The 25,348-nt window shown below is 42.4% G+C and overlaps 1 protein-coding gene across 2 annotated transcripts in view; it reads right to left on the bottom strand.

The window, feature by feature from the left end:
• Window positions 1–25,348, bottom strand: part of UVRAG (UV radiation resistance associated) — a 164,327-nt gene that overhangs the window by 10,873 nt on the left and 128,106 nt on the right. For both annotated transcript variants that reach the window (XM_048839927.2, XM_048839937.2), the window contains exon 14: window positions 17,237–17,328. In XM_048839927.2, coding sequence (XP_048695884.1) covers window positions 17,237–17,328 — 92 coding nt within the window. The remainder of the gene's footprint in view (window positions 1–17,236; window positions 17,329–25,348) is intronic.

The raw sequence follows: 25,348 nt of genomic DNA, 5'->3' as shown, positions 1-25,348 counted from the left end.
TTGATATAGAAAAGGAAAGCTTGACAAGGTAGCCAGATGGCTCTGTTCTTGGACATTTACATTAAGAGTCACAGCGTGGCCAGACCATAAACTTGGTGCTTGCAGGGATTCCTTGTGCGCCACCCCCTCTACCCCAACCAAGGGTAGAAGCATCTGTGACTAGAACGAAAATTGGCTGACCAGGAGCAAATGGAAAACCCACTGGAAAGTTCTGTCCACCAACCCAGAGAGGCCAAGATTTGTGCTCGTAATCAAACTAACATGCCTAAAGGATGAGTAATTGTTGTGTACATCACTAGCCACCCTTGCAGTTTTCTGACATGGAGACTGGCATGTCGAACCATTAAGTGAGAGGGGTCATATGCCCTAGAAGCCTGAGGCAATTATGAACTATTGTGGTAGTTCAATTGGCCCTGAGGCTCAGTCAAAACAGAAAGAATACTTCTGATAGATGTAGATATGCTTGGTACCTGTTCCGAATGGGAAGGTCCAAGGGTGGCAACAGGGCTGCCTTCATCAGCAGAAAGTTAAGCCTAGCCTCCCTGTCATTTTTGGTTTTAGGCTTAAAGTCTTTGCAAATTAGACATCAATTGCGGATGTGAGTCTCTCCAAGAAACTTCAGGCAACTGGAGTATGAGTCATTCACTGGCATCAGTGTCTTGCAGAAGTGGCAAACCTTGAATACTGACGTCTGAGCTGTGCCCCGGTACCTAGTAACTGGAACCAAGGTTTTTGAAAAAACACTTAAAAGAAAACTTCTCTAACACTTTAACTACTAAGCCAGTACAAGCAGGTATGAACTATATACCAATAGAAGGAAACTTGTGATAGCAAGACAAGATGCTCCACAACGGTCTTGGGTGAAAAGAAGTAAATGAGGTTGGCGGTGGTTCCACCCTTTATATCAGGGGCTCTCAACCTTTTTCTTTCTGATGCCCCCCACCAACATGCTATAAAAGCTCCATGGACCAGCTATGCCACAACCATGGTTTTTCTGCATATAAAAGCCAGGGCCGGTGTTAGGAGGTAGCAAGGAGGGCAATTGCCCGGGGTCCCACGCCACAGGGGGCAGCACAATGCTAAGTTGCTCAGGCTTCGGCTTCAGCTCCGGTGGTGGGGCTCAGGGCCCCAGACTGCAGTACCACGCAGTGGGGCTTTGTCTTTCTGCCCTGAGCCCTAGTGAGTCTGACACCAGCCATACTTGGCAGACCCCCTGAAAGCTGCTTGCAGCCCCACAGGGGGCCCCAGACCCCTGGTTGAGAACCGCTGCTTTATATCATTGCACAGCAGCATGAAGCTTCCTGGGGCGTATGTGCTGCCCCAACGGGTACTGGTGAGGGAAAAATCTCCGACAACTGTGCACTGGATGTGCACACACCTGAAGTAGAATGGACATGCTATCGCTCAAAGAAGAACCTGATTTAACAAATAGACTATCCCTGAATGATATCTTGAGATAAAGCTTTCAAATATGTGGTCTAAAAACAAGATCTGCCTGATCAGACAAAGTCAAAAGGGTTGTCATGTTTACCGCAGATGTGTAAGCATATCATCTACACTCTATTAACAAAGAAGAAATACCCATGTTTGCTGAAGTGCATTCTTCACTTGGTGCTAAAGTCACTTTCCCTTTGACATTTTATGCTGTTCCTGGAATGCTACACAAAATTTGACTAAAATTAAATTGCTGAATAGATTAGAAAATAGTGAAACTAAAGAAATCCTTAGATTTGATTTAAATTTAGTTAAAGTGCCTAACTTTTGAAAGAGAGCTCCATAAATGAAGTGGAATATAAACACGTATCCTGGCCACAAATTATACAGTCTAAAAACATGAGAAAGTGTCAATCCTCAGAAGCTGAAGCAAAAGGCATGCCAAAGGAGAACAGGAGTTTTAAAATATGTGAATAGGATTTCTGGGCCCTCGACATCAGCAAAAACTATGCTTTTCTGAAAGCCAATGAAGCTCCAAGACTAAACAAATTTCAAAACAGGGAAGGAAACAAAAATATTTATGGATAATATTTATGGATAATATTTATGGATAATATTTACAGGATAATTAACAACTTAGCCTCATAATCTTTCACCTTAAGAAAGAGCCAATGTCCAGCCTCTATATCAGAAAGGCAAGTCTTGCCACTCAGAGCCATAAAAGAGTGCACAGAAACGGACAAATCTGTCTTGATGTTGTCTTCACATAGCACAAGAAATATTTTGCAGGAAAATATGTAAACAGCAGAATATAGGTGTCAGGAGAGATGCTGAGAGAGTTTGGAGACACGAGTTTGAAGCAATAAATCACTCATGCGGAGATGTGAAAATATGTATGTATCATAGAATCGCAGGACTGGAAGAGACCATGAGAGGTCATCTAGTCCAGCCCCCTGTACTCATGGAAGGGCTCTGTATTATCTAGACCATTCCTAACAGTTGTTTGTCTAACCTGCTCTTAAAAATCTCTAATGATGGAGATTCCACAACCTCTCTAGGCAATTTATTCCAGTACTTAAATACCCTGACAGTTAAGAAGCTTTTCCTAATGTCCTACCTAAACTGCCTTTGCTACAATTTGAACCCAATTACTTCTTGTCCTATTCTCAGAGGTTAAGGAGAACAATTTTTTAAAATGTACTTGAAAACTGTTATGTTTCCCCCGCGTCTTCTCTTCTGCAGACTAAACAAACCGAATGTTTTCCATTTTCCCTCATAGGTCATTTTTTTTAGACCTTTAATCATTTTTGTTGCTCTTCTCTGGACATTCTCCAATTTGTCCACATCTTTCCTGATATGTGGCGCCCAGAACTGGACACAATACTCCAGTTGAGGCCGTATCAGCACAGAGGAGAGAGGAACTACTTCTCATGTCTTGTTTACAAAACTCCTGTTAATACATCCCAGAATGTTTCCTTTTTTTGAAGCAGTTACAATGCTGACTCATATATAGCTTGTGATTCACTATAACCCCCAGATCCCTTTCTGCAGTCATTTACCATTTTTTGTGCGCGCAACAGATTGTTCCTTCCCAAGTGGAGTACCTTGCATTGGTCCTTATTGAATTTCATCCTATTTCCTTCAGATCATTTCTCCAGTATGTCCAGATCATTTTGAATTTTAATCCTGTCCTCCAAAACACTTGCAACCTCTCCCAGCTTGGTATCATTTTAAGAAACCAAAACAATACAGATCTCACCAGGCAAAGAGATCCAGCAGAAACACAACAGGAAAATCAAACCCCAATGCAAAGACACATTTCTAATAGGGCCGAAGGGAGTCTCAGGGCTCTGAGCTGAAGAATGGATTCTGTGAAACAGAGTGTGACGTGGTGCCAGCCCGGCATTGGCCCTGAGAGGGTTAAAACCAGCCTGGAGAGGCTCAGCAGCAGGCAGCCAAAGGAGTGGCTGCAGGGGAAACAGTCAATTAGGGAAGAGGCTGGACCAGCCAATCAGGGCCCAGCTGGCCCATATAAAAGGAAGCTGCAGACCAGAGCAAGTTAGTCTGCTGCAGGGAGCCCTAGGGAGATGACCGGCTTCCTAGAGAGCTACAGAGGGGCCAGCACCCTGGGAAGAGCAGATGCTAGCAGGGACCAGGGACTAAGGAGAGCTCCTGACCAGCTGCCAGGGCTTGCAGGCTCAAGGCCCTGGGAAAAGGACAAAGGAGCTGGAGCCAGAGGTAGGAGCAGAAGGAACTGAGGCTGCAGGAAAGTGGCCCAGGGAATAGAGACAGTGAGCTGGAAGGAAGAGGCAGCAGGAAGCTGCTGTTTGCAGGGTCTCTATGCTGGGGCCTGGAGTAGTGGGCAGGCCTGCCCCCTCCCCCGCACTAGCAGCTGAAGGAGCGGCCCGACTGGGGACTGCTGAGATGCTGCGAGGAGTGGCTGGACTCTTGCTCGAGGAGTCCCCCAGAAGGGGGCGGGGGGGGAGAAAGCAGATGGTGACATGGCCGGAGGGTTGTTCCATGGAGCAGGTGCTGAGAGAAAGGTGCTGTAACGGGTCTGCAGGCGGAGGAGGGGACAGGAAAGCCACCACCACCTGAGGGCACACCCACTGGGACTGAGCTAATTCTCGAAACGCCCAACAGGAGGTGCCAGTGTGGTGAGTGACCCCGTGACGCAGAGTATCAGAAAGGTACTTGAAGCAGGTACTCTCAATAAGCGATTGCCAAACTAATTTGGATACAAAGCTGAAATGGGGAGGCTCTTCCACAGCCTAGTTCAAATTTTTTTTTTTAAAGGGACAGCAGGTTATTTTCAAATCCAAACTGAGCAACTTCATTTCACAAGATAAATATCAATTATTTCAATAGTGTCATTTAAACTATCCCAACATTTCTATGGCACCAAGGCGATTCAGTGAGGTTGGCAGCTGAGTGCATGCTGCCAACACAAGCAGCATTGAGAAAGTTCATATCACACCCATGACTAAAAGGAGCAGCAGGAGAGCCCATAAAATTAGGAGTGGATGTAACAAACTATCCACAAAGTGGTTAAAGAAGCTCACAGAAAGGCAAGGGGTAGGGAGACAAGCAAACAGCACACTGTACCTGGATCTTAACAAGGAGGACAATGTTCAAGCCAAAAGGTGCAAATCTACCCTAGTGGTCATTTAAGGGTATGTCAACACTTAAAACGCTACAGCAGCACAGCTGCATTGCTGTAATACTTCAGAGTAGACCCTCACTACAGTGACGGGTCCGGTTTGCCCATCACTGCAGTTAATCCACCTCCCCAAGAGGTGTCAGCTAGGTTGACAGAAGAATTCTTCTTTAGACCTAGTGAGGTCTACACCTGGGATTAGGCTGGCTTAACTGCATATCTCAGGGGGGTGGATTTTTTCCAATGTACATTTTCAGTGTTGACCAGCCCTAAGGTTGATTTAACAAAAATGTATAAAATATGCAGGACTGCGTTGAAATGTGGAAGACAGATGCTGTAAGGTGACAGGAGGACTCAGTGTAATTTATGAATCAGATTAATCACAAAACATTATTCTAAATGTTAAGAAATTCCCAGGCTGAAGAGCGCCCAAAGAATGCAGATTTTTAGCAGCACTGGGTGCCCAGTAAAAATCCTATAAAAATATGGAAGTGGGCTATCGTGCTAAACTCATCCCACTGGTACAACTATCTTAATAAACTGAATGGAGTTTATGATGTATGTGAATCATATACTGTAAATATTAATGTTAATTATTTAGACTGTCAGCTGTTTGGGGCAGAGACATCTTATGGGTTTGGACAGCACCCAGTACAACGGGGCCCTGATAAATGACTTCGGTTCCTAGGTATTACCTCAACACCACCACCATTTATACCCTAAATAGCTTGTCAGTGATTCATGTTAATTTGCATTCCCAGACTGTGCCACACAGAGTGTGTAGTTTTGCTAGGAAAGCCATCACCACCAGCTTTTATTTTTCTTTCGAATATAACTATGTATAATGTGGATGTGTCTAGTGGTTAGATCATGACCTCTGGGCAAGGCAGGCCTCGCAGGCAGACAATTATAGTTGGCAACTTCCAGGGGCACCAAAACCACATCCAGGGGGTGCCACATTGCTCAGCTATCTTTGGCTGGTTTTCTTTTTCCCTTTGCTACAACTTTGCCTTTTTATTTGTTTTTTGTCTTGGTTGCTCCATGGTAGGGGGCAGGGCAGCACTAAAAGTGTTTTTCCAGCAGATTACCCTCCCCTCTGGGTTATTCCACTGGCTCATCATGGACTTCTCAGGCTAATCAACTTATCAGTGACCCAGGGATAATGTCTACCTCAGAAGAGCGAGGAAGTCTGATTGCTGTCTAAAGCAGTTTGACCTTCAGATGAAAGGCATCATAAGTGCCAAATACATACATATTTAAAAAGTAGTCAAAATAGTAACACACACACACACACACACACACTTCTACTTATAAAACCAATTAAAATGCAAAGACAAATCATTGAATTTCAAGAACATTTCAACATCATTTTGTTTTATAAAGGTTAAACTTGTTTTAAATGAGCAAGATCGTTATAAGTATTCATTTTAAAACAGAACAATTCAATTTTGCTTTTTACTTAGAGTACCCCTCAGGCTAGCAGCACTAGTATTAGTTATCCTTTACATCACTGCAGCACATCTACACTAAGAGTTCGCACAGGTGGTGCGACTAGCTCTAATCTGTGCACAAAAAACCTCAGTGTAGACAAACCCCAAGGATCTCAACCTTGAAAGAGTAATTCATGACTGAAGTTCTCAATACAGAGTTGATGGCAATGGACTCAGAAAACAATGGTTACTCACCTTCTTGTAAGTGTTGTTCTTTTGAGATGGGTTGTTCACATCCATTCCAAGCAGGTGTGCGCACGCTGCGTGCACGGTGGTCTTTTCCCCTTAGCAGCTCCTGTCAGGAGCCCCCTGGAGTGGCACCCTCATGGCGCTCAATATATGACCCTGCCAACCCAACCCCACTTTGGTTCCTTCTTTTCGGCTACTCCGACAGAGGGTATTGGAATGGATGTGAACACCACATCTCTAAGAACAACAGTTACAAGAAGGTAACAGTCTTTTCTTCTTCGAGTGATTGTTCATGTCGATTCCAACTGAGTAACTCCCAAGCTTTCCTACAGGGGTGGGGTCGGAGTTAAGGAATCACTGACTGGAGCACTGTTCTACAGAGAGCTGCATCATCTCTAGCATGCTGGGTGATGGCACAGTGGGTGGAAAATGTATGCACCGAGGACCAGGTCGCCTCTCTGCAGATCTCCTGCATGGGCACCTGGGCCAGGAAAGCGGTGGATGAGGCCTGAGCCCTTGTCGAGTGGGCCATACCAGTCAGGGCTGCGACCTTGGCGAGGTCATAGCTGGTACTGATGCAGTCTGTAATCCAGGAAGAGATGCGTTGTGAGGAAACCGGAAGCCCTTTCATCCGGTCTGCCACCACTACAAACAGCTGGTTTCACTTCCTGAAAGGCTTTGTGCACTCAAATGTAGAATGCTAGCACTCTCCCCACATCTAATGAGTGAAACCTCGACTCCTGTACATTGGCATATGGCTTGGGATAGGAAACTGGTAGAAAAATGTCCTGGCTGAGGTGGAATTGGGATACCACCTTGGGCAGGAAAGCTGGGTGTGGTCTTAGCTGTACCTTATCCTTGTGGAAGACAGAGTGGGGGGGTTGGGGGTTAGTGCTTTTAACTCTGACATCCTCCTGGCCGATGTGATAGCAACCGGAAAGGCCACCTTCCACAAGAGATACAGAAGGGAACATATAGCCAGTGGCTCGAATGGGGCTACCATTAGTCTAGCTAGGACCAGGTTGTGACAGGGGATCACCCTACACCCCCATCTTCATCCTTGTAAAATGATTGTGTAGTATCCAATGCAAAGTTTGTCATGTCGGGTGTCATGATGCACTGAGCATTGTTAGATTAGTGATATAGTAATGTTATAGGTCATATGTATGTAGTTATGAGGCTGAAAATGTATCCTCATGGCTTAAAATAAGCCCAGGCAAAAACTCCCCAAGAGCAGAGAGGCAGTTCACACCTGATCAGGGCAGGTATGGGACAAACCCAGCCCAGTCTCACAGGAACGAAGGACACTTGCCTAGGCACAGCAACAAAAGGATCTGTTGGACTCTCGAGTGAGTCACCCCCAGTTTGGGACTGCGATGAGGTAATGCTTACCTGACTCTGAAGGGGGGGGGGCAAAGCCAAGAGGGAGGAAAGAACATGATCAAAGGGAGAAACAGTTGCCATGCTCTGTCTTCCACCTCCATCTACAGACACCACACCAAGACTGAAGTGCTGATCAAAGGGGAGAGCCTGGCTGAAGAGCAACCAGCTAGCCTGTGGTGAGAAGCATCTAAGTTTGTAAGGACACTGATAGTGTTAAGATCAGCTTTGACTGCATTTTGCTTTTACTTCATTTGTCCAAATCCGACTTGTTATGCTTTGTCTTATAATCACTTAATCTATCTTTATAATGTTAATAAGTTAATACATTTGTTTGCTTATTCTACCTGAAGCAGTGTGTTTGGTTTGAAGAATGTCAGAGACTCCCCTTGGGGCAACAAGCCTGGTACATATCAATTTCTTTGTTAAATTGATGAATTGATATAAGCTTGCAGCGTCTTGCGGGCATAACTCGACACTGCAAGACGGAAGTTCCTAGGGTTGTGTTTGGGACAGGAGATATTGGCTAGCGTCATTCGGTTGCAGAATCCAAGGAGCGGCTTACATGCCAGAGGCTATGCGTGAACAGCCCAGGAGTGGGGGTTCTCACAGCAGAACAGGGTAAGGCTGGCTCCCAGAGTCAAGGATTGGCGTGACCTAGAAGATCACTGGTTCAGATACCACCAGAGGGGAACACCACACAGGTTGAGGTCCCAAGTTGGTACCTGTGGGCGGGACTGTGGGTGTAGCTGTTCCATGCCCTTAAGGAAACTGCCAACCCTATGGTGGGCCAAGACTGAACGCCCCAACTCTCCCGGTTGGAACGCTGAGATGGCCACGAGGTGTACCCTGATGGATGATCCAGCCAGGCCTTGCCGCTTCAGGTGCTGTAGACAGTCCAAGATGAATGGTATAGATGCCTGAAGTAGGGATATGTGACTGTGATCGCACCAGCACAAGAACTTTTTCCATTTGGCCAGGTAGGTGGCGCTGGTGGAAGGTTTCCTGTTCCCAAGTAGCACCTCCCTCACTCATTCCATGCATTGGAGCTCCCTTGCATTTAACCATGAAGCTTCCAGGCCTTCAGAGGGAGGTCTGGGTGAAGCAGGAGGCCGGGGTCCTGTGTAATCAGATCAGGGAGGAGCGACAGCACAATCGGGGCGCCCACTGACAGCTCCAGAAGCGTGGTGTACCAATGTTGGCGTGGCCACACAGGAGCCAGCAGAATTACCTCTGCCTTGTCCCTGCGGATCTTGAGGAGAACCTTGTGGACGAGTGGTATCGGAGGGAAGGCATACAGTAGTCTGTTCCCCCAGTGCTTCGTGAATGCGTCCAAGATAGATCCCAGACTGTGCTTTTGGAAGAAAAAAAAATGTTGGAAACTTCTTGTTGCTCCCAGTGGTGAACAGGTCTACCTGGGGAAACCCCCACCTTTGGAAGATGGAATGTATGACCTCCATCCAGATGGACCATTCGTGACTGCGGAATGACCTTGTGAGGTGGTCTACAAGCTCGTTGTATGCTCCCAGGAGATAAGATTCCTCCAGGTGAATGGAGTGGGCTATACAACGGTGCCAGTCTGATGAGAAACAGGGCCTCATTGCAGGTTTGCCTCTAGATGGCACCCGTCTAGGCGGTGCTGGAGGCTTCTCTCTAACAGAAAGAGGCTTAGGTGCAGTACTTTCTATCAGCTCTTTTGCAGCCTCAAAAGTATCTGGGGTGGAGGGGGGTTCCGACTCCTTCACCAAGCAGTGCCGCATCAGAGAGTCGCTGAGTGCTAGACTCAACAGTGTCAACTGGGTCACCGGAGTTGATGGCACGAGATCTCGTTGTTTGGAAGTTGAGTCCTTCCTCTGAGGCAGCAAAGTCTCCCTGGATGGTCTCGCTCTCTGAGGAGAGCGCCCTCTGTCCGCCGCCTTTGGCATTTATGGGGCACCAGGGATGTTGACCGGTGCCAGGGTGCTGTGGTGCCGGGGATCTTCAGTACTGAGGGTCTCTAACACCAGAGTCCTTCCTCTTCTGGTTCGCAGACTGATGCCAGGACACTCTGAACCGAGCTCAGGCCCAGGACTTGGTGGTCGGGTGCTGCTGGACAGGGTGCGGGTTCTATTAATAGCTGCTTCAAACGGAAGTCACGTTCCTTCCTAGTCCTGGATTTGAAAGCCTTACAGATCTTACAGCACTCGGACTGATGCGCCTCCCCCTAGACACCTCAAGCACAAGTCGTGAGGGTGGCTATTAGGCATAGGCTTCTTGCATACACCACAAGATTTAAATACTTGGGCTTAAGGCATGCCCCAGAGCCCAAGGCGGGGTGAGGGGAGAACAACCCACTCACCAAGACTACCCTAACTACTGAACAATAAACTAACTACAAAACAAAAAAATGTGTAGAACTAAGTAATAGCTAAGGGAACACTTGCAAGCAAGCAAAATGCAATTCCAACGCCACCATGGATAGTAAGAAGGAACTGAAGGGGGGTCAGGTCGGCAGGGACATATATTGAGCGCCAGGAGGGCGCCACTCCAAGAGGCTCCCTGGCCAACCCGACAGGAGCTGCTAAGGGAAAACGTTTCTGACTGCACACCTAGTGCATGCACAACTGATTGGAATCAACGTGATCACTCAAAAAGAATTAATTTACAAAATGAATTAGCTGAACTGATATGTCACCTTAAAAGTGGCATTTTAAAAATGAACCTGATCCATACTAAAATTCAATTCTTTTTTAGTTGTGATTTTTTCCCCACTGGTCCTGGGCCTTCTTTCTATAGGAAAGAACTGGAAAGAGCACTAAAGAGGAGTCATTGATGCCACATTATCAGAAAAACACTGCCATTAATGCAGGTCACTATTGCATCAGTTAACCGTTGTGTAAATTCAACCAAAAGAATAAGATCCTTGAAAAATTATCCTATTAAAAGAGAAACTGTAAAATCAACACGAATACTGAAGAAGTTTATAAGAATAAGTTTGTGGTATAGATGAAAGTCTAAAATTCATTAAGACTTATAACTAAGAAAACCAAGAAAGACCATCTCAGCTGCTTCCAATCTCATGTTGGGAGACACCTGGAAAAGCCTTGACAGTTACCCTATGTCTGTTGCATAGGGTATGTCTATCAAGTCAGCCTATCGAGTGACTTACCAGCATTTTAACAGCTGGTGTTGTATGTGGGCTTTATATCAAGAGCTAGATATTTTCCAAACACACTGAGTATTTGCCGTCATGTGACTAAGTGCACAACAGCAAGTGCTTGACTTTGAAAATCTAGTCCATAATTTCCCCCTTGAGCTATGCTTCCTGAAAAGAACCATTTCCATTTATTTTATAAGGAAGTACTAAGAAGTATTGTTTAGAATCATTAGCCCTAAAAAAGAATGACTATGCATGCAAGTCTTAGAGGTGAGAAGGAAATGAGGCATAGATATTCACTGGGGTAATTTGATACCCCCCGAGAACCATGCCTAACATTCATACATGTTTTGAAATATCACCTAGCCAAAAAATGTATTTTGTCTTGCTAATGACCGTACATCACTAAGGAAATACCTGCCTGTGTAACGACAATGTCCCTAAAGGATAATGAAGGTTTCCACAACTAGTACTTCAAAAGCCTACTATGTATAAAAAGGGGGAAAAGGGTATCTAGTACTATGTCTATACGAGTAAATTTACTCCTGTTTAATAGTCCCAAACACATTACCTCTGCTCAGCTAAGATTGAAAATTTTGATCCTGTATACACTATTACTAAATGGATTCAAACCTTACAGAAATCATGCCAGACCCCTCTCTCTTTCCACAGGTCTAGCGTGCCCAGTGGTAGACAACCGTGGATCATGTTAGCACTGACATAACAGAGATACATACTATATAAATAACCAAGATATGTTTTCCTCCTTTCTGTGACTTGTTAGGAGGTCAGAGCTAGCAAATGGAGAAAGCTTTAGGCTGTGAGCCAATTTCACAGCTGATCTAACACTGCTGAAATCAACTGAGTTACACCAGGGATTAATTTGGACCTGAAAGATACTAAAGTAGAATTTCAATATTCTGTAGATTGTTTAGTACCACCATAGAAATGCTTTTGATTGCATTAATCTAGATGCTTATTCCCATCTATGAAGTTTATTATGGCTTTTCTATTTTTGTATTTTTCTTCCCTATTGCCAACATTCTCTTTCAACCCTAAGTAAAATTACATTTGGAGACTAATCTGGGTCCATTACTGATAAGTGTTTTCGAAGAATTAACGAAGTATAATACTCTGGTCAGTTAAGGGAGACAAAGAGGGTGGTAATGATCTAATCACTGGCCTGGAAGAGACTGATCTTTCTTTCTACAAAATGGCATATCAGGGCTGCCAGGGGGCCATTGTGGGCAGAGAGAACTAATGACTTACAAGGTATCAGGTGCTTGGTCTTTTTTTTTTTTTTTAAAAGGTTCTGGTTGCTATATTGCCTATTTTATTCTGGAAGGCTCCTGAAATGTAACCGAGATCAAGATACACCATAAGGCTGAGAAACTAGAAGAATCTGTATACCTAAGTACCAAAATAGCCTCTCCACTGCCAGAACCAGCTTTCAGACTCAAGCCTCTCACCATCCATCTCCCTCATTCCCATATTCCACCTGTAGTTTGACTCTTAACACATCTCATGCCTTTTTTTTTTTAAAAAAAAAACACCAGTGTAGACAGTGGACTAGACTGTTCTATACTTCCACTAGGGTTTTTACTATTGTATTTCATTTGATGTGGAAGGTGCTCAGATACTACAGTGATGGGCAGCAACACAGATCTCCTGATACATCCAGGTTATTAAAATCAAAAGAAAATCAATATATCAGTAAGCGGTACCACTTTACATCCAATGCAAAGAAAAAAGGATGCTTTTAAATAGCACCTGCTCTGAATGGTCTGTTTAGAGCCATGCAACAGACCCAGAAATGTTAAGAAGGTTATGACAATCACAGTGCTAATGGGTTAGTGTTCCTATGAAAACACTGGCTTCCTTTAGAAAAGACTGGAATGAAGAACTCATATATACACTACTAGTTTTACTTTGCTGAAATGGAAACTTTCAGAGTAAGGTAACTTGTTGGGTTCACTGGAGCAGTAAAGGAGCCTGCATTTAATCAACTCAGAGCACCACCATGTGTCCCTACAGCAAAAGAAAAAAGTCAGAGAGGGTAAGAAGTGATTTATGAAAGTGACAATGCATGGAAAAACCTGCTTAATGTAAGAGGCTTGTATAACATATGTACTTTATACTCCTGATGCCTCTGTACGATCTTTAAATCGATCGAGAAAAGTCATTAAATTAATACAACATGGCTGACCACTTAGCAACATGAACTATGTGGAGCACAATTCACCGGCTCTCCATGGACTGCGCTGGCTTCTGATTTGCTTTATAATTCTGTTCAAGGTGGTGACCAATCTAAAGCCATATCATTTGGGTCTTTGGTTCTTTAAAGTATACCTCTCTCTTCTTAGACACTAAGAACATAAGAGTGGCCATACTGGGTCAGACCAAAGGTCCATCTAGCCCAGTATCCTATCTTCCGACAGCGGCCAATGCCAAGTGCCCCAGGGGGCATAAACAGAACAGGTAATCGCGTGATCCATCCCGTCGCGCATTCCCAGCTTCTGGCAAACAGACAGTAGGGACATCATCCCTGCCCATCCTGCCTAACAGCCATTGATGGACCTAGCCTCAATGAATTTATCTAGTTTATTTTTTTTTAACCCTGTTATGGTCTTGACCTTCACATCCCCTGGCAAGGAGTTCCATAGGTTGACTGTGCATTGCCTGACAAAGTAAAGAAGTTACAAAGTACATAAACAAATTTTAAATTCCTGTGGAGATTTTATTATCCACCTACTTTCTTCTTCTTCGCCTTGTCCTATCAGTCAGGGTCAGCAGCTCTTGTTAGTCTCCTAGCACACTTGTCAAATGTGTCTTCAGAGACAACCTTCATCATGTCAAACCACCTTTTTCTAGGTCTTCCTTGTGTTCTTTGGCCCATGACTACTAGCTCTTTACTATAGCCAACATATCCCACATTTCATCATTTCACATGACCCAGACATCATAAGAATGGCCATATTGGGTCAGACCAATGGTCTATCTAGCCTAGGAACCTGTCTTCCAACAGTGGCCAGTGCCAGATGCTTCAGAGGGAATGAACAGAACAGAGCAATTATTGAGTGATCCATCTAGTTGTCCAGCCCCAGCTTCTGAACCATCTAGTCAGAGGTTGAGACAAACCCAGAGCAAAGGGTTGCACTCCTGACCATCCTGCCTAATAGCCATCTCAGGTGATACTCCCTCAGCTTTTCCATAATAGGGGTTACTTGCATCATGGCTCATACCAGTTCATTGCATAGTCTATCAGCTCTATTCTTACCCAGTATCCATCTATGCATTCTCATTTTGGCAGTGTGAAGTAGTAGTTCTCTCTATTCCTCACTGGTTGGCATTCTGACCCTTACTTCATGACTGGTCTAATCATGATCATACACATTTTGCTCTTTAGTTTATTTGGTATATTCTTATGGCAGAAAATTCCCATCAACTCTCTCCATTTATGTTAAGTGCTCTTTCTGTGGCTCCTAAACCTGCATCCACATTCCCATCACTACTCAACAATGAAGCAAGATATTTAAATTGTTGCACAGACTACCCCATAAACCATCTTGTTTTACTGGATTCTCATTGCCTCCTCAACGAAGCATGACATGTATTCCATCTTTTGCCAGTTGATTCATAAGCCATTTTCTTCAATTATACCCTGTGATGCTGTTTAAGAAAGGTGACCATTTATATCATTGTTAGGCATAAGGCAGGCTCTGTCCCGAGGCAGAAATGTAACAGCCTGCCTGCCTATATTCGTTCATTGCAACGAAGCAAGCAGCTGTTTTGCCAGGGTTGGAAATGAAATCAGCCAGTGCTATCCCTTAAATTTCCTGGAGGCTCATTTTATAGCCGATAACAGGAATTGGATTGAAATAAAATTCAGTCAGTTTTTGCTTGAGAGAGGATACGGTATGGAAGAATAAAGTGTCTGCTCTGTGAATTCCTACAAAACTGTTTCAATGTTTGAAATAAAACACACTTCTTGATGTGAAAAAAACATTGTTAATGGTGCTATAGATAGTTAATTGATCTCATTCTCTGAGGCAGAAATGTAGCAGCCTGCCTACATAGTAACATTGTTAATGTTCCTATTATTAGTTAACTGTTCCCATTCTCAGTCAATTCCCCTAGGAGCATAAAACCTGTAAAAGTTTTAAGGCTTCTTTACATTGCCAGAGTAATGTAGAAGAGCCTTATTATAAATGACAGTAAGGAAATCCTCAGCTAAGATGATTATGTGCTCTCTCACTTTTTTCCTGTGCCAAAAGTGGCGCAATGGGGTTAGATTACAGGTCAGAATTTATTTTACTTACCCATTAAAAATAAAAGACTTTGAGGGCAAATAAAACATTTATCAAGCAGTCAATATAATGTTAGGACAATCACAACCAAGCACTTTCTGAAGTACCTAGCCAAGTCCTTTTGAAGTTACCAAAGGGCAAAGGGATGTTCGTCCTTTTGCACGACATGAACGGCCTTCACATCATGCATCAAAAACAGCTACACCAGCTTCTCATGCTAGAGAATTCCCTACAAAACTGCATGCGGATAGGGACAAATTATTTTGCACATTCTGCAATGTTGTTCTCAATCATGACTGACTGACTGTAATTGTGTTTAATTTTCCATAACACACATTTGGAAAAATAAAATATGCAGAATTTTCAAATGTTGTGTACAGAATTTTTTTTTTAATGTAGAATTTTTATTTTTTTGGAGCAGAATTCTCCGAGGAGTAAACCAGTCACAGAGCCCTCCATGGTTCTAGGTTCTTTTCTAGTTCATAACATGTCATCAGTGAAAACCATGCTCCATGGAGCCTCTTCCCCTAATTTCTTAGGTCAAGGAGTCCATTACAATCAAATGGAAACGGGTTTAAGGCTGATCCTTGATGCAAACATACCCTCATAGCAAATGACTCCCTGTAGCCACAGCTGCTTCTCACTATTGTTGTGCTACCCTCATGTGTGTCCATGATAGTCTGAACACGTTTCCAGCAGAGAGCATGACTGCAGGCACCACAATAACAATTCTCTAGGAACTCTGTCATAAGTCTGCTCTAAATCCAAAACCACTAAGTGCAATTCCTTGAGTTTCTCCCTATACTTCTCCTACAATATTCAGGTGCAAACACTGCATCCACTGACAACATTCCTGGCATAAACCCAAACTGGTTGTCAGTTCGTCGATGCTCCAGTTCCTCATGAAATCTTTCCTCGATAATTCTTTCCAGCCATTTCCATTGTGCGACTCGTTAACTTGATGGGTCAGTAATTGCTACATTCTTGCACATTTCCTTTACGCTTGAAGGTAGATATCAATGTGCTTTTCCCCTACTCAGGCATTCTCCAGTTGAGAATGAAGCTGAAAAAGTTAACCACCACTCCCTCACGGACTAATACTTTAATGCCTCAAATGGCGAACTGTCAGGTCTTGCTGCTTTCCCACATTTCATCATCTTTAGCACTTCAGCATCATCTCCACCATGGTAATAGGTCTTATGAGGCTGGTGCTTGCTCATACTTCCCCTCAATGGTTTCTTCGCATTTTCTTCACTGAGCAGTTTCTCATAAAAGCATTGCCATGTCCTAATGATCCCACCTTCCTACACCAGTACTCTTCATTTTCATCTTTGACACCACAGCTCAAGTGCTCTGTGCTTCTTTGCCTAATCTATATATTTATTTTACCCCTTCCTTCTTTAGTATTCTTGCATATAAGGCTTTAAATGCCTGACCCTTACTTTCCACAGCCACTCTTTTTACTATTTTCTTTACCAGCTTGTATTCTTCGTAACTTTCCACTGTTCTTTCGGTCATTACGTAAACCCTTTTTCCTCCTTCATTACTGCCTCCATTACATAGTTGGCACCAGCACCACATTTCAATGCCATGAAATTACCCTCCTTCAGCTGGCAACAAGCAGCTTGTGCCCTTTCTGTAACATGTTTGGATATTTCTCCCCAAGCCTAGGTGGTATCATCATGGTCAGTCATTGTCCAATCTCCATGGCACCTCTTCCTTAAATCTCAGACTGACTTTCCTATCCACAAGCCTCCACCACTTCAGCCTTTGTTCCGCAGCTCTTTTGTTTCCCCACTAGCCTTTCACCCAAAAGTCCATTACAAGCAATCTATGCTGCTCCACAATCTTAGCTCCTAGTATCACTTTACAGTCCGACATTTTTTAGATCTCTTCTTCTTGTCAGAAAATAATTGATCTGGAACCTCTTGGCATTGCTCTTGTATGTAATTAAATGTTCCTCTCTCTTTACAATGTATATATTGGCAATAATCAGGCCATGGGGCTCTGGCTGACTAAGATATCCTCACCAGCTTCATTTTTGGTTCCAAAGCCTCATTCTCTGTGACAACTGCCGTAGCCCTCACTGTGTTCTCCCTACTTTTGTATTACTTACGTTAATTGGTGAAACAGAGGCACTTACCATCTGACCATTAGCCCATGCTCCATGAAGTTTTTCAGGTTAGGAAGAGTTTGCCTTAGGTCTGGAGTACCCAATCCATGTTGATATCTAAGCTACAAAGAAAGAATTGTTAGAATTAGTAGGGCTTGCTGAGCACTAGACTGTATTTCAAAGGTGGGAGAATAAAAAGCTGCATAGTAAATTTACTAGCTTTGCAAATTAGAACTGAAGGATAACCAATCAATTCAAAATGGGGAAAAGGGAGAATAATAAATATGCTCTCCTTTAGTTAGGAATATTTTAAATGTAAACTGAATCCCCACAATAATGGGTTAGAAAACCCCTCGATGACTTGGATAAAATAATCAGTTCATCTGATCATTAATCCTTGTTACATACTCAAACTACTTTGTTTTCTGCATACAGCATGAATGTGCTCTCCTTGTAAAATAGACTGATTAAAACATGGGCTGGGGCTTATATTTCAGTAGTGCATTCCTACCTTCGTAGCTTTAAAAAAGCAGATAGTTTGAGAATACCCATGTGTAAACAATGAAAATAATTCTATGCTGAATAGTATGAGATATAATTTTGGTATAGCGTATTAGAAATTACCCCAGCATCAACAGTTTTTGATAGTTAACCCTGTCGGTAATTCCCCCACACGTGCCACTTAAATGACTCCTTGTGATCTATTTATAATCAACAAAATTAGGTAAGGCTATATTGTGTCTATTTCACTGCAGACGCACTACCTACTAGTTCTGTCAAACCTGGCATCACAAATAGAGATACAACGTAGTTTAAAGTAATAAAAAAGGGGGGAAAGCGTGTTTCCTGACAGCTCAACTAAAGATTACTTGATCAAAGTATAACTCACATGTGTGTGTCAACTGATCAAAGAGGCTCACACGGTTACGTGCACTATTTCTTATCAAATTGTGAAATACTTCAATCCTCTCTCTCTCTGATAAATGAGAAACTGAAGCATAAACTTAATTTAGCTAGCATAATGTCAGTGACTAGAAAATACTAACTATCCACTTGGAAAATTATTAGTCATCCTGAAACTAAAAATCAGGTTCTTTTAAGATTAGTGCCTTTGGATAATGAAAGACCATTAGGGTCTTAATCAAGTTTGCATTTGTAGAAACTACCTTCAGTTATACAAATTAAGTTGAGTAGTTCATTTGTTAACACACACTCAACTGTTGACAGTGGGGAATTGGGGGAGAGGGAAGGGGAGTTTGAGAGGCTGCAAGAATATTTTAGACAATGAACTCTGAGTGGATAATGCTGGGTAAATCTAAATATGTAACCTACATGCCATAATCCAATTAATCTACTACCTGGGTATCCGGTCTTGAACAGCCTCTATCAGAAGAAAAAATCTGTCACTTCATAACACACTAAATGCCTTATTACACAATAGATACAATATTTTTAAAATTACACTGTTAAGTATTTGTGCTTATTAAACTGTTAAACACTACTCTGCACAGCATTTTGCTATAGCAGTTTCCTAGAAGTTCATACCCAAAATTTGTTCCTACATTCTAAACCTTCAGGGAGGCTTCTGGAGTCAAATTTATCCTCCTGCCCTGGATTATACTAGGAAAGACATCCCTAAAATTAAACTTTTAGAACACAATCTGTTGGAATAAGCCAGTCTCAGTCTGATAAATGATGTTTACATTTAATGAACATTGCCATAAGTGGGATTCAAAGTCTCATTAAAAAAACCCTGCATTTCTGAGAAATAACTGCTTTACACCTGCACATAGGCACTGATTCAGTAAGGTATTTAAGCATGCAAGTAAGCCTCACTGAAGTCAAAGACATTCCTCACATATTTAAAGTTACACACCTGCTTAAATATCTTGTTGAACTGGGGCGTAAATGAATATACCTTGGGAAACCATGGAGATTGAGTATGCTCAAATCAGCAAATAATTCTTATTTGATAGTTTTCTTTTTTTAAAATACAATTTTTGTTCTTAAAAAAAATCTTGGCACTGAGAATTATTTCTATTGTCATCTGCGCTTAAGAAGGAAAAAATTGCTTTGGAAAAAATAAATTCCAAATACTGGATTGCGTGACAGGAGGCCACTTAATGCAGAGTTTATTATTTCCATATGGACATGAAATTATATACTATGGAGGGCTGTGACGCATACCTTCCACTCCAGTGACAGAACCTGGATTAAAACAACCATACAATGTAAATTACCAAATGATCCACACTCTCCTGGTAGGATTACACTGGATTTGGCTAAACAAAGAACTAGCTTGGAGCAAAGGAAAACATTAAACTAAAAAAAAATGCTAATGACATTACATTTGGACCTTACTATCACAGCCAAATGTTTGCAAAATACCCAATTTTTTAAGTCACTCTTAAATTCTAAGGTTTCATAACATAAAAAGGACAGGATTAAGGGATTTTTTCCCTTTAAGGCAGGCATGCACCCATTTTGAATAGTCAGGATCAGAAGACTGTAGATAAGAAAGACTCTCCAAAATTAAATATGGACAACAGCACTCTTTCTAACTCAATTTTATATCAGGTTAATTCATAAATGCCACGGAACAGTCTTCCAGTTGGACCCATGTTAAAAATTTGGCCTTTTCTTATGCAGATATGCTGTACTGCAAACTCCATGCGGGATTAATATCTGCCATACTACAGTACAGAGCCTTAGCAAGACATCTGATGGAGCAAATTTCATTATTTCTAGTGTAGTTCAATATGTAGACTCTTTTACCCTTAGATATTTATGGTCAATATTGCAGAAGATTAACTGAAGTTACATCTGGCAAGTGTCACTATACTTGTGGACTTTCAATCCTACTTAAATTTCTTTAGTTAGGAATACCATCAGACGTATAGCTTGCATAATTGCTTTTACCATCTTGCAGAAGGTATGCAATGACCACATGGCTGCTTTGAAATTATGGTATCTATTAGAATCATGTTATTTCTTTGTATCTACATATATAACTTCTGTCAGTGGTTTCGGAGTATTAAAAATATAAATTAAATATTTGTGACCTATAAGAATAACTATAGGAATAATTTGCTGATTTTAAAACCAATTTGAACTTGTGGGACCCTATACATTGTAACAAAATTTGACACAGTCAGCTCTTTATCTTTAGGAAGTGGTACACTGCTTGAAATAAGCATGCAGCAGAAAACAGGTCTTGCTAGAACAAGTCTTCCTTTCTAGTCCATCTGAATAATTCATGGTCTTTGAAATGTGTTAAGGTAAATATGAAGTATAGCTGTTAAATATTATTTTGGCTACTTTAGGTTTTGTGATAACTCAAGCATTAACTCCTGGCAAGAATTCTTCTAGATGTCATTATTTAAAAAGTTGGCCTCAGTGAAGGATTCAGTGCGTCCTTTTACATTCCAAGATATACCAGAACAATTTTTTCATCTTTTATATATCTCCCTTCCTGTAGATTTCCTCTTGCAGTTTTTACAACCTCATAATTTGCATGTGGCCCAGTATGCAAACAGGCCTACATTGTGAGGCATATACAAATGGCCAGACAGGGATAGGGGTCTTTCCTCCTGCCTGAATGGAACATTTCCAAGGAATGTCACCTTCTGGTGACCTGCCCTAACTCCAACACCTAATTTTCAGTATAGATATGTAACTACTTCAATGCAAGGACAAAGGACATACAAGAGGGAACAAAAAGGAAAAATCTAACAAACATCTTAGATTTCGGTATACTACAGCAAAAAGTATTGGGAATAAATGGGAAGAACTAGAAATGGTCTGAAATAAAACAGGATGCAATTCAATAAAGGACTAATGCACAGTACCACACTTACGAAGGAATAATCAACTGCATAAATACAAAATGGGAAATTACTTCCTAGGAGGATTTACTGCAGAAAAAAGATCGGCGGGGGGAGGGGGGCTTAGGGATGGGAGGGGCGGTTTATAGAGGATTAAAAACAAAGCATCAGTCAACAATGTAACACTGATGCAAAAAAAGCGAACTTCATTCTGGGATGTATTCGCAGCAGCATTCTGAACAAGACATACGTAGAAATTCCTCCACTCCACTCAGAACTGATTAGGCCTCAGCTGAAGGGGTTGTGTCCAGTTCTAGGCACCACACTTCGGGAAAGATGTGGACAAACTGGAGAAAGTCCAGAGGAGAGCAACTAAAATGATTAAAGAGCTAGAAAACATGACCTCTGAGGAAAAATTGAAAAACTGGGTTTGTTTATTCTGGATAAAAGACTGAGGGGGGACAACAGTCTTCAAGAACATAAAAGGTTGTTCCAAAGGGGAGGATGATAAATTGTTCCCCTTAACCACTGAAAACAAGAGAAGTAGTAATGGTCTTTAATTGCTGCAAGGGTGATTTAGGTTAGACATTAGAAAAACTTCCCAATTGTCAGGGTATTTAAGCACTAGAAAAAGTTACCTGGGGAGGCTGTGGAATCTCCATCACTAGAGGTTTGAAAGAACAGGTTAGCTAAACACCTATAAATCAAGATAATACTTAGTCCTGCCTCCATGGAGGGGACTGCACTAGGTGGCCTACTGAGGTCCTTTCTAGTCCTACATTTCTATGATTTAAGATTATCTGTACATATATCTGATTATGAGGACCAGTGGGTTACTGGCTCTTGATAGCAACCTTACATGCCACCCTTTGTTGAACTATTATGCATATATCTGACACAAAGGATCCTTGTATAACCCTGTGCCCTCTGTCAGTTGGGACCAAGGAGTCCATGGGCCACACCAACTTACGTATAAACTCCATAAAATCCATCTCCTGTACTCTTGTCTAGATTGCAAGAACAGAGCAAGGGGTAATATTTGTTTTTACTAAAGGAAAGGAATCAAGTTAGTAAGGAAAGGAACTAAATTTCAGTTGTGAACCAACAACCCAGCATGATGCAGAGAGGTAGTGATGAGGTACTGTTTTTTCCAGAGGAGATATAAAAAAAATGTAGTCCTAATCACTTGTGGCAATTTAAGATCCACAATCCTTTCATAAGAGGAGGAGTGATATTCAGAGCATCCTAGGAATTACCAATCTGGCTAAATTCCTTTTATAGTTTGTGACTTAATGGAGGAAGGTTCTTTCTGAAAGTTAAGGAAAGTTCTGGTGTTGTGTGACAAGTCACGTGACAAGTGTATGAATATTTTAATGTAAGTAAACCTAAAGAATTTATAAATACAGAATAAAATTAATAAAAATAGGTAAACAAGTATATAGTATTTTACAGCTCCAGAGAAATGTACAACCATTAACTAATGAAACTTCAAGCAGAGAGCAAGGAAAGTGATGATAAAATCCACAGAAGTAGGGTACATTTTCATGCAATTTATCGAAGCAATAAAAAGAAATGCAAAAGTATAACATGTCAATCAGTATTTAGTTTTCCAGGGTCCTGGAGATCTTATACCAAAATTTTTACTCTTAACATTTTCCTAACAAAATCAAGAATCAAAGTGACCGATTAAAAATACACGCTTGTGAATGCCCCATGTTTTTGTAAAGAAATGAGCTTTCTACTATACCTGCTATGTCAGTAAATTAGGGCTTTGCCTGACCAGCAGGGGAAGAGAACTTGCTACTAAAGGACTCACCATTAGTAACACTGAAATGTTTAAATCTAGAAATCCAAGTGCCTTAGGCCTTGTCTATACTAGAAAAGGTTTGCCAGCACAGCCATACCAGCAAACTACTTTTGTTGGCATAGCTTATACCAGTTCCCCAAACAAAGTAAGCAATACCAACACATTTTTGCCAATATAACTACATCTACAGTAGAAAATTTGCCAGTACATTAATGTCACTTAGGGATCTGATTATTTTTATGAATTTACTAAACCACCAAGTTTCTCGAGTAGAACAGTCCTTAGTTTCTTGGTCTCTCCCAAATAATCAGGATCTAAGCCATCTAAGGTTTTGTGAGGTGTTGGCAGGTCTTTACGGCCCTTGAATCCTGAGGATTTTGTTTTCATTTTAATCTTAAATATTCACAGGTATGCAAGCAGTGAGGCTGATGACTGCCTGTTTCTGGGGTCAGATTTACTACAGTATACAGGACCAGTACGAGGGGCCTAGACCCTTAATTCCTATTTAAGTGCTTTTTGCAATGGGATGAATTCCACCCACTGATCTTCCTCTCTTATGGTATTTGCTGACTCTTAGCTTTGAACTTCAAATCTTCTCAGCCGAAGTATAAATTTAAGGGTGTTCATTTGGTAAACAAACAAAAAGACCACTAATCTTTCCTGAAGCTTGATCAATTCCCTCTAAACCATGGGTGGACAAACTATGGCCCATGGGCCACGTCTGGCCTGTCGGACCTTTTAAGCCGGACCTTGAGCTACCACCAGGGGCTTGCCCCGCTCCGCGCTCCAGCCGGCGAGCAGGGTCCGGGCCTTTCCGTGCACGTGCCAGAAGTAGCAGAATGTTCTCCCTCCGGCTCCTATGGGTAAGGGCAGCCAGGACAAGGCGGCTCCGCACACAGCCCCCACCCCAAGTGATGCCCCCCCCAAGTGATCACTGGCTGGGAACCGTGCCCAGTGGGAGCTGCAGGGACGGTGGCTGTGGAGGCACGCAGAGCCACTCGGCACCGTGCCTCCACGTAGGAGCCAGAGGGGGGACATGCCACTGCTTCCAGTAAGTGCTGCCGGGAGCCTGCACCTCTGAACCCCACTCACCCATGCCCTAACCCCCTGCCCCAGCCCTGATCTGTACTCCAAACCCCTTGGTCCCAGCCCGGAGCACCCTCCTGCACCGCAAACCCCTCATCCACAGCCCCAATCCAGAGCCTGCACCCCCAGCCGGAACCCTCACCCCCCGCACCCCAACCCCCTGACCCAGTCTGAAGCCTCCTGCCACACCCTGAACTCATTTTTGGCCCCACCACAGAGCGCTCACCCCCTGCTGCACCCCAACCGCCAATCTCATGAGCATTCATGGCCTGCCGTACAATTTCTGTACACAGATGTGGCCCTCAGGCCAAAAAGTTTGCCCCCCCTGCTCTAAACTCTTTAATTCTAAATTAAACACCACTACCATACTTATTTGACTAAGTACTTGTGAATGGTGTAGCAAGCTGAAATGGACAGAAGTGTCCTATGTCATAAACCATACTGACTACATTGACCCAGAAGTATTCTTTGTTGCTATGCAACGCACAAAGAAAAATAGCAATACAATTAATACGCGATTGCTTTGCTGCACTTCAGACCAAGACGAAATGGATCTTTGGTATAGAACCTGATCCACAGAAACACAACTACACCAGAGCAGAGAGTTCCAGATGAAGATACTTGCTAAGCCATTTCCATAGAGACACTACTGCTTGCTCTTGATATTCTTTATTGTAGTACCAACTTCTGTTATGGTACAGTTTAACAGAAGAAATTAAGAGTGCATAGAAGGGTTTTTGTACATGCAATGGGTTTAAGACTGAATGGGGCGTGGATCCAATCCAACCAAAGGGTCAGCAGCAAAATAAAATCCTTCCCCACCTCCCAAATTTTGGGAGATCTGTCAAATTAAATCCAGGACAGTTTTTAGGTATGTCTTATTGTATCGAAGGGCTGTTTTCTATTCCCCATGGAAAACTACATGATCTATTTCTGTATGGACATCTTTAGGCAATTACACAGAAAAGTGCTTTAAATGTTGCAACTAGTACTAGATGATAATTACATGAACATAAAACAAGACTACAGCTAGTCACAGGGATCATCAGAAAAAAAGGCTCTTCAATTATTTGAATTTTTTTTTTTGCTGTTATTAAATTCTCACCCCTTCAGCTGAAGTAGTAAAGCCATTAGTTATGTCACTACATATTTAGTCCTATTTCCCAACTTGGTCTTCCCTTTATTAAGGCAATTTAATGAGGTTCTTCCTTACAACATGCCATAACCCAGCCTCAAATACTGAAAAACAAAATCCCAATGTAAAAACCTCAGTGAAAATAAAAACAACACAGCACTGCCATTTGAAAAAACCCAAATAGAGGTTAAATGCTTTCAGAAAGTAAGTTATTGAGACCCTGTAATACAAGCAGGCTATGCCACTGGAGTTTTAAAGAGAGATACATATGGAGATAGTGACTGGTAGGT

Source organism: Caretta caretta, chromosome 1 (assembly GCF_965140235.1).
Source record: "Caretta caretta isolate rCarCar2 chromosome 1, rCarCar1.hap1, whole genome shotgun sequence".
Lineage (NCBI taxonomy): Eukaryota > Metazoa > Chordata > Testudines > Cheloniidae > Caretta > Caretta caretta.
The sequence above is the reverse complement of the archived record's forward strand: the minus strand, read 5'-3'. Positions and strand labels throughout refer to the sequence as shown.